Below are 10,836 nucleotides of genomic sequence, written 5' to 3'. Positions count from 1 at the left end.
CTAAAACATTGACATGTTTTGCATAATGATCACTGTGGCGCATCAAGGAAGTAAAATAACTGAAAGGTGAAAGCTGAAGTATTTCCAAACAACATTACTGATACGGCAACATATTATACATGTTTCGGTTTCAACAATCACTATCTATATACAGTCCAAACGTTACGAACAACAAAATTATTCCTGACATTTTTCACCCTAGCTAATCAAAGTGAAGCCACTTCACATAAAATCTGTGGAGATACCAGAAGGAATATTCGCATCGAAGAAGACCAACATTTCCATGTAGTGTTCAAGACTGTTAGCAGTGGAACCAGGAGTGGTTTTCTAATTAGATACTATGAGAAATATGGTGAGTTATTCGAACCACTTCAAAAAGACAACTTGATCATTTAGCGCAGATATCTTAAACATTATTGAAAACGAAGCGACTCTTGCAATCCTGGAGTTGAGGCTATATGTTTCTTTCGTTTAATAACGTAGATTTGATAGCGCTGGCGTGACAAAATTCAACATGCAGGATTCTTACATGGCATCGTTGAATCTTTCAAAATCAGTAAAAATATAAAGTTGCACTGGCTGATCTTCACAACACAAATTGTACCCTTGTCTTAACCAGGTACCGGAACCTGCGGCGTACCTCTTGAAGCAACTTCTATCGGCAAGACATTTACCTCCCCTGGATACCCAAACTCCTACATCCCGTGAGTAACTTAATTACTATATCGGCTACAAACGCACTTAGGTTTCTTATATTGGTTGCCCAGTGTTTTAATTGTGCATAAATCAAGTGTGTGTATAGGTGAGCGTGTTTGATTGATTATTGAACGTTCAACAATATTATTCTTCATACTTAGTCATGCATACACATCTGTACTCAGTAATGCGTTTGTATGTGTGAATCTTTCGAACCATTCTGGAACCTTATTTCGATTATTTGTATAGCACTCAAAAACAAACGCGTCTGTTTGCAGGAGTCAGAATTGTACCTGGACTATTACAACAGAACATCAAAACCAAACCATTCAATTGTACACCATGGACTCGGTACTTCAGAACATCTCCTCTCAAGGAACTTGCGACTGGGATTATGTCACTGTATACAACGGTCAATACGGCAAGTAGAAACGTGTACATGCTTGTTTATTGGGGCTGTGCATTGCAGCATTTTCTGTATTGCGATATTTTGCGATACACTGATATGTATTTTGATAAGTATTGTGATATATTGCCGAGGAAAATTAAGTTGATATTTGATAAAAATGACTCATGTTTCAATTTTCAAGTCAGTATCATGAATAAACAATTTATTGTAATTCAAGGTGATGAATAGATTTGAACATAATAAATATCCCAAAAGTGTCAACACAACAGTTAATTAAAAATGTTTTCATTGACTTGGTCCCAAGCAGTCCACCATGTCATAATATGTCAAATATTACATAAATAAATGAAATTCAAAACACAAAAACCACGATGAACAAATGAGTATTGACCAGTGACTTAGTAACAAAATACAGTTCAACTTGATCTGTAGATAACTGATTTTCACATTTGGCACCTTTTTGTTTCAGTTTAACTTTATAAGTGTTCTCCGTAAAAAGAAACATATCCACATTGTTTGGCTTTCAGAGAGGCTCTCTGGTGTGTGACAATGTCTCCTGCTGTTGAGAATGCACGCTCGTAGGAGACACTAGTTGCAGGAATGCAGAGTTGTTTCTTGGCCAACTTTGATAGATTAGATGCAACTGTTCTTCATTTTTCTTCCACCACTCAAGACAGCTTTCTTGTAGTGCAATGCCAGGGTGATTGATGTATTTATCTATCTCAAGTTTGGACAAGTCAAAGGGAGATTTAGCTGGCTCAGTCTTCAAGATGAAAACATCGCCAAGGGTTCCTTCATGAGCTTCAGATCAGTTGAAATAATTGAAATAGTGATAACACTGACAGTGAATGAGGTTGTCCATGTTGACAGATAATTCATTCATTTTAAAACCAGAGCGGAAATTGACATGGAATCACAGACATGCATAGACTAATTGAAAGAAAATATATTATTCTGTACCATAGGCAAGATGGGGTTTTTTCACTTCTGTTAACATCATGGTACATGTTTGGAAGTATCCTCTCTGAAAATGTTGTTCTCGGTGGACACTTATACCGACTGTCCATGCATTTCATCAAATCCCTAAATTCAGGCGTGTCAACAACACTGATAGGTCGAACGAAGTCCCTTGATGGTAAATCTCGCTACTTTGTCATTGATCTGTTGCGCGAGGACTGGTGTTTGTTTAAAATATGTTTTTGATTTTTCAAAATTGAACAAGGAGTTTATTGTCACTTCAGATGAATGTGCTGACGATTCTTTTTATCAGTGGAGTCACTAGAGACACTGTAGTGCACTCGCCCTTCCTCACACGTGTAGCTGTATCTATCACCGGGTGATGTTTTTGCACGTGTACAGTAAGATTACTTGTTCCCCCAGCGTATTTCACACTAACATTGCACGACAAACAGCGACATTTGCTTCAATGTTTACCCCCCCTTTTCCGAAATACTTCCAAATATCTGATTTTGCCCTCTTGTTTCCCACTATTTCGAAATCGCTACTTTAACCAGTCGCCATTTTGTTGCTATGGGAACGTGGGTCAAGTTAGATAACTCTTGCCAGTTCATTCTAGTATTGAAGTCTGTACCACACGTGCGACTGGGTAGTTGTTTTTGACGAATATTTACATTTGTTTTGATTGATTTTTAAGAGCCAAACTATCAGTTAAAATTGTCCAAGATATACTGGTTCAAAGCAGGCGTATTGCGAGGCGTAATTAGTTACTTTTTTTCTCGCGGTGAACTGGAATACCGTGTTTGTCTGTGTTTGTACAACGACATTCTACGTAGTCATTCAAGCGGATATTTAGTTCTGCAAAGTTGTCCGTTCAATAATTGTATACTCAAAGGCAACAGGTGTTTTGACACACAGACAACAAACGGAATCAGTCTTCAACCTTCGGCTACCGCGAGAGATAAATGTTTCAAGCTATGGTAACGATCAACAGTCCATAAGAATTTGGTATGTGGAAATGAGCCCCAACACAAGATCGAATCACATGGTTAATACCCAGTGTGTCCACATTGTGCATTAATGCTGTCCTGGCACTTTCATTTAACTGAGGCCATAATACGTGAGTTATATACAATTATTGACTTCTATCGGCCTTGGACATATGATAATATCACATGTCCAAGGTCGATAAATCATTGGATCAACCGAACTGAAGTTAATAAATGTTTTATTATATGACAAAAGTACTGAATACCTGTTCTTCTGTCACATAGACGATTTATTTCCTCTTCTTAGACAGTCATGAATATTCGTGGTTTCTGCCATTTTGATACAGATGTGAGTAACTCTAAACCAACAGTCACAGGGACGCTTCCTTATCTAGGGTGAGGCACGCAGTCCGGAGTTCACAGCTGGAATATCCCAAATCTATTTTACGCCACGGGAGGTGCTTGGATTTTGACAGCTTTGACGCTAAGCGATGTCAACCTCGCCACGTCGCGAGAGGTTGACATCGCTTAGCGTCAAAGCTGTCATGTGGCCAATCAGAAGGGCGGAAAGCTACACGTCATATAATAACAGGGAATATGATCTCATCTCAGAGGAGGAATCTGGCGGGGTTTATGCAGCGCTGTTGGGGGATTCGTAAACGTACCTCTATTTCATCCCTGACGTGTTCAGTGGGTGACACATAAGGGGATCTTGCGGGCCAGGGTAACACATAAAGATTGTTCTGACTAAGAAATTGCCGTACGGCTCCAGAAACGCATGATCTGTCGTTATCGTGTTGAAACACCACACCAGGTCTGTTCTGCTGTAAAAACGTTAACGAGGTCATTTACAAAATCTCGTTTCGGTACCATAACGTCCCCACCTCCAAATGATTCCTTTCTAGAACACACGGCTTAATATAACCCTACGGGTCTTGTCGTAATCTCGGTGAAGAAGTAAATATGACTCATCGGTGTACAGAACCTTCCTACACTCACTCCCCACCCCAAGTGTTGTCTTCTCCAACTTAGACGTCGATGATGATATTCTGGCGTCAGCATGCGCGGATGCCGTAGACGCTAATACACACCTGTCGCATGGTATGGTACGGGATGTAAGGGTTGCTGGCTTGAGCCTGTGTCGGAGTTGCGTTGTTCCAAAACCTCTCCATCTGTCATTTTCCCTCGAGGTTCGAATTCGTTCCAGAACGATGAATGGAGATGCTGTTTTCTGCACTTTTAATGACTGCAGCGAGTGGAAATTATTCATGTCTGGTTGTCTAGCCTTTATCCGTTTAAAAGGCATGCTGGTAATTTTTCTCTTCTTTATCATGCGTCTTGCAAATTTAATGGAATTCGAGCAACAACAGGTACTCTCAGTTCCTTCTACCATATTTACACACTCGTACTCTGATCAAAATCAGTCACAAGATTACCAATGAAAACATTTCATGTCACAATTTCTCTTGCCTCCGATTGTATTTGAATTGTCGAATGGAAGCCTCAATATGAAACTCTTTCTTGTCAAGTGTGCCGAATGCATGGTTGTTGGTTTTCGTACGTTTTGAATGGTGGTATTCAAAGTTAGGAGAATCAACATTTCTGACATTGGTGATAATATAATGTTCTATTATAGGTTCTTCCTGGCTCGGCACTTTCTGTGGCAGCGAAAGACCTGTTTTTAACAGCGGTGGGAACGCCTTGAAAGTTCGTCTACGAACTGACCCCTCACGAAACTACAAGGGATTCAAGATGTTATACACAGCTGTATCGGGTTTGTATGCATTAAGCAATTACATATAGCCTAAAACTACAGCTTTCCGGAAAGACTATTAGTGTTAATCTGCTTGTGAAATATATGTATGATGCCCATTGATTTAATTTACTTAGTTTATATTTACCTCACTTACGCACATGTCAATATGATAATCAGTAAACAGAACCACGCCAATTTGTAATACTGTGGACGAGATTAGTTAAGTTTAATGATTATGAAGTTTCAGTAACAGTGTGGACAACATGGTAAAGTGCGATCAATTGTCTCTAGAATATGCCTTTAATTCAAAAAACGTAACGGGGGATGTTGCATGGTAGACTATACTAATAAGATATTTGCCCAACTTTCGTTGTTTTAAGTATTTATCAGACACCCTCCTGGTGAGTTTTAAGACGTGAGCCTATTGTCAGAAATGTCTGGGTCCTTACCAAGCACACTACCACTACCACCGAACACCACCCCATCCATCCTTGACACACAAAACAACACACGCACGCGCGAACGCACGGTCACACACAAAAAAACAAGCAAATAAACGTCATATTCTTGGTAAAACAGGAAAAAAAATTGTAAAATATTTAACTGGTACTCTTCTCCGTTATCAGCAACAACTTGCAACGTCACGCTTCCCGCAGTTAACAGCCCGATGGTGATTGTCTCCCCTGGCTATCCAAGCAACTACGTAAAGTAAGTAAAAACTTACAATCATATGATGAAATGTATGCATAATTCAAGGCCAATTCACATTGATGCAGTTCGCCAGTTCAAGAGATGCATACACATGTTGAAAGATACTCTTCGCCTTAAGAATGCCACCAAATTTTAATGTGCTTTTTTATCCCGTTTAACCATAATGGATGGATGAGGCAAGTGTTTCTGTTTCGGAAAATATTTCCTCTTTCTTGCAGTGGATTGGACTGTCAGTGGACTATAAATGCACCGATAGGAACAAACATCACGGCGAAAGTTCTGTTTCTCGATTTGGAAAAGGGGACATCGTGCGTGGATGATTATCTACTGTTTAAAGATGGTAGGTAACACAAGGATGCATGTTGTGCTCCTCTTGGCATTGAGTAAAACAGTTGTAGCTAATGTTCTTTGATATGAGAAAGCCACGTGGTTAAAAGGAAAACAAGAGTGCCATATTAATATAAACACATAGATAATAATGATAAATTCATAGATACTAATGATATATAAAATTTCAAATATGTTTTTCAAAGTTAGTGTTTGATTGTCATAATTTCGCCATTGTAATGCTGTGTACATGGAATGAATGCACACTCATCTTCGAAAACATTAATGCATGTTTACGTTCGAAAGTGTCAGTGAGTGAGTGAGTTTAGTCTTACGCCGCACTCAGTGATATTCCAGCTTTATGTCGGTGGTCTGTTAATAATCGAGTCTGGACCAGACAATCCAGTGATCAACAGCATGAACATCGATCTGCGCAATTGGGAACCGGTGACATGTGTCAACCAAGTCAGCAAGCCTGACCACCCGATCCCGTTAGTCGCCTCGTACGACAAGCATAGTCGCCTTTTGTGACAAGCATGGGTTGCTGAAGACCTGTTCTACCCCTTATCTTCACGGGTCTCAAAAGTGTCAACTTGCTTGAAAATGTCATGCCGTATTGTCACAGCCCCACCTTATTTCCCAGGCATGTGATCTGCTCTCAGAAACATCAGTTGTACCGAAATTCTCAGCAGAAATTCCCACGAACATTTGATATAAACAAACGATATGGAAATATAACTGAATCAAATTTTGATGTTTCAAACATACGGCTGCCTTGAAGAACAATACTGCTGCTTGCGTATATCGTCAGTATTTATTTACCGTTACTGTTGTATCGAACCTTGGTAACAAATACTTTACTTAGGTATTTTCATATTAAAGAAATTGTTTGTTTATTGCATACTGAAGACACCGAAAAAAATGTACAAATAAAACTATATTCATTAATTAATTAAAGGTGCACAATTAATACATTTACGTTTAAGGTACGACGAACGATGCTCACCAACTGGCAAAGATTTGTGAACGTAGGTCTACTCCCATCGTCAGCTGCAGTAACCATATGACCATCATATTCCACTCAGACAGTACTGTCACAGGAGGAGGCTTTCGTTTGCAGTACTATTCTGGTAATAGTCCAAGCAACTGTTTTTTAACTTTTAGGAAAGTCTGGTTCTTGTCTTCATTGGGAAAACCACACATTCCTGATGACCAGAAAGATATAACGTCCAGGAAAATATACATCCCTGATGATCAGTATAACATAATTTCCGTACGACCAGAGACCCATTGTGCGAGAAACGATTGTCTTTTTTTCCCCTGGATAGGATCTTTTAACTTAAAGATTTTGAATCATTAGGGTTAAGCATTCACGCGAAAAACGCATCTGTCTTCACCTGAATATGCTCCATTGACCAAGTGTGATGATACTCAACCCATTCAGTCTCTCTTAGTTATCAGAAATGGAAAATTTACCATTTATATTTACTGTCAATTATTTTTTTATTGTTTATTATTCCACTCGGCTGGCTTTATGCTGTTACAGCTTCCGTCTGTGGATTGTCAGATATTTCCGCATCTTCCGTCACTTGGAAGTATTTGACCTCTCCTGGCTATCCTTCGAGCTATGACAAGTAGGTGCCTGTTTTCTTGACAAGTGAATAACGGTTAATATCAGTAAACAGGTGACAAAAACACGTGGCACATAGCACTGCACACGTGACCGGTACGCAGCACTCCCTACGTGTCAACGATTTAGCACCCGAAAGGTGAATTTGATGCTTATACTAAATACGACACAAGTGTCACTACGCACGTGACTTGTAACTTATCACACGTGTGGTAGAAGGATATCTTCTGATGAAAGTATTTTGATGGGTTTTTTCCTAGATAAACACTACCATTGCGAGTCTCCTATGACTACGGTAGAATGTTCATTACACCGAAAAGCCGTTGAGTACCCAAAGGTCTTATGTAACTAAACAAAAGAGTTTTGACTGCACAAATACCGGGACAGCTATATATTTAAGAATTATACACTTGAACAAATTACTTGTATATATTGTATAATACCAATGTATCTTTACAAGGAAACACGTTATCCGTGATGTCTTCAAATGATCCAGACTTTGAAACACTTTGAGGACCTTCTTGCTTGAAGACATCACGATGGGTATAGCCTTATGCTCGAGAATGGATGCTATTATCACCTTCCCTGGCGAGGAACATTAAAAGGCTTTATGTCTTAAGTCGTGTGATATTCATTGTTTCAGGTCGCTGGGTTCATAGATAGTTATTCAGGAAGAACACGCCTAATGTTGATTAAGAGTTGTGTGGCTCTTGGAACTGCTGAAACTTGTGTTGATGTAGCACGATTTTGCGTGTTATTCTGTGAGCTAATTGACATGCCGGCCCTCATACAGTGTTATATTTCATCTAATCTGTTCATCTCTTTCCTAATAGCAATATGTACTGCAAGTGGACGATCTCTGCACCTGTTGGATTTAAAGTAAAAGTTGAAGTTCATTCAATTTCTATGCAATACGACGCATTCTGTTCTAAAGACTACGTGCTCTTCAGCGATGGTAAGTAAATCTTCCTTTAAACAAAAGTTCTTAAAGATACTCTTAGCCTTCTATGTCAATCGTTATCCTACATCCAGCATGTGTGCATTATTTATATTTGCATTATGTTGTATTATGGGCCAATGGCCTACGTTACTGAAATAGGATATCTATCTGTCTATCTATATATCTATTAAGTCATATTTTTCTTCAAATAGAATTGGTTTAAATTTGCAATTATCACTGGTCTATAATTAATATTTATAGCCTCAAGTTGCCTTTGGTGTTTCTACCATGCATATCTCTTTTAACCCCAAACATAATGATTCTTTCTACTTTTCAAGGTTCCAGTCGGTTGGGTAAATACTGTAGTGACGTCACCGAATACATCGTCAGCTCTAGCAACGCCATGACCATCACTTTCCGCACTGACAGTTCTGTCACAGACAAAGGAATTTCTTTGAAATACATTGCGCGGACGAAAGGTGCTTACTTACTTATCAATGTGCATGCGTTTCCTCTTTCATCAAATAACGTATTTAAACACATTTTTTCCCAGCATTGTTTTCAATTCAGTCCACGAATATTCTCCAGTCAACGAATATATTGATTTGAGAACAATATTTGGGTAAACTCGCTTAAACATTATCTGGTTTGGGCTCGGGTTAGAATGAACCTTCAGTAACCCGTGCTTGTCGTAAGAGGCGACTAACGGGATCGGGTGGTCAGGCTCGCTGGCTTGGTTGACACATTTCATCGGTTCCCAATTGCGCAGATCGATGCTCATGCTGTTGATCCCTGGTTTGTCTGGTCCAGACATTACTTACAGACCGCCGCCATATAACTGGAATATTGATGAGTGCGGCGTAAGACTAAACTCACTCACTCACTTATTTGGTTCTTGTTTATGCTGATGCTGGACATGATGTGTTCCCTTTCGTAAATGTCTGGCCCGCCGCGGCATAGATGGAATATATTTAGTGCGGGACTAAACAATAAACAAACAAACCCTTATTTCAATATGTGAAAAACATAAATATGTGTGAGAAAGGAAACTGATTGCGCCCCTCAGAGAAAAAAGTATATCCTGAGGTAATCTGTGTCTGATAAAAAAAACCTTCATGTTTCTTCGGTTATTTTTACACTTTCTTACATTCTCCTGAAAAGAAATCAGCAAGGGGGTATGCCAACTCCACTTGGGCAGAATAACTCCGTGCACTTATCATGAGTTGCTTTATACATGGCAACCAACAGTAATATTCTCAAGAGCCATCAATGTATAAACATATCTGAACAAAAGTGAAGAGAAGATTATTATGTGCAAAAAGAACTCAGTTGATCATTATATTCTTTCATCTAAAAGATGGAGAACAATAGTTACATTTATACATCCTCTGTTATGTTATTTGTGTGGCACTAATGTGTTTACTACTCTTTTGTATATGCAGTATAGTACGTGTACTCTGGCCACGTTTAAAAGGAACCGACGGATCAAACCAACTACGTTTTACTTGTTCCGGCCACTTGCTGAATATATTAATCAAAATGCGTATAAAATACTACGGTTATAACGAACTAAAATTAGTGGTCCATTTGAGTTCCTTGTGACCAAAGTATACTACATAGGAAATGATTTTACATATTTATAATTGTTGTAAGATAAACACTGAAAAGGCGCAATCGTTTATATATATATATACGTACAAACGTCACTTGTCTCCCATATCATTCTCACCATCACAGAGGGGCGCTGGGGTAGTCCTGTGGTTAAAGCATTCGCCTGTCTCGCCAAAGGTCCGGGTTGGATTCCCCACATGAGTACAATGAGTGAAGCCCGTGTCTCCTGTCATGATATTGCTAAAAGCAGCGTAATTATACAAAAAAAATACGTGCTCACTCGCTCATCAGTACCACAGTTGCCACACACACACACACACACACACACACACACCCCACACACACACACACCACCCCACACCACCCAAAAATAAATGAAAATAATAATAATAAATAGTAATAATGATAAAAATAAATTAAATAAATAAATAAATAAAAAATAGATAGATAGATAGTTAAGTTAAAAAAAAAAAAGCAGGTGAACCCAGTGTTGCAGAGTGAGTGAGTGAGTGATTGAGTTAAAAGTTTAAGTCACATCGGCATTATTTCAGCCATATTGTGACTCTATCAAGTTACAATATATATTTATAATACAGTGTTGCAGAACTGTTTCAAATTTACAGAGATACTTCTTTGTTTCAGGGTGTTTCGAAGATGATACGATAAGCTATGAGACGAAATATGTTGAATCACCGAATTATCCTCTGTCCTATCCCGAGTAAGTATACATCACATGTTTTAGGATGAACACAGCAAAACAAAAGTAAATTCCGTGGGGATAACACCACAACGAGTTTTGCCTAAGCATCA

At 38.9% G+C, this 10,836-nt stretch overlaps 1 protein-coding gene across 1 annotated transcript; it reads left to right on the top strand.

Moving 5' to 3' along the window:
- Positions 1 to 5,434: 5,434 nt before the first annotated feature.
- On the top strand, positions 5,435 to 10,748 carry LOC124285535 (deleted in malignant brain tumors 1 protein-like). The gene is made up of 7 exons (XM_046721775.1): positions 5,435 to 5,515; positions 5,737 to 5,858; positions 6,832 to 6,975; positions 7,392 to 7,479; positions 8,309 to 8,430; positions 8,754 to 8,894; positions 10,669 to 10,748. The coding sequence occupies exons 1-7, from the start codon at positions 5,475 to 5,477 to the stop codon at positions 10,746 to 10,748; spliced, it is 738 nt and encodes a 245-aa protein (XP_046577731.1). The 5' UTR covers positions 5,435 to 5,474.
- Positions 10,749 to 10,836: the final 88 nt, after the last annotated feature.

Source organism: Haliotis rubra, unplaced genomic scaffold (assembly GCF_003918875.1).
Source record: "Haliotis rubra isolate DU_JTF1 unplaced genomic scaffold, ASM391887v1 Scf362, whole genome shotgun sequence".
NCBI lineage: Eukaryota > Metazoa > Mollusca > Gastropoda > Lepetellida > Haliotidae > Haliotis > Haliotis rubra.
The sequence above is the reverse complement of the archived record's forward strand: the minus strand, read 5'-3'. Positions and strand labels throughout refer to the sequence as shown.

Bases quoted from the DNA above. Each gene is read 5' to 3' on its own strand.
- LOC124285535 (XM_046721775.1), top strand. From the start codon at position 5,475: ATGGTGATTGTCTCCCCTGGCTATCCAAGCAACTACGTAAA. The intron at 5,859-6,831 runs GTAGGTAACACA...TTTACGTTTAAG, and splicing joins TTATCTACTGTTTAAAGATG to GTACGACGAACGATGCTCAC. The intron at 8,431-8,753 runs GTAAGTAAATCT...CTACTTTTCAAG, and splicing joins CTACGTGCTCTTCAGCGATG to GTTCCAGTCGGTTGGGTAAA.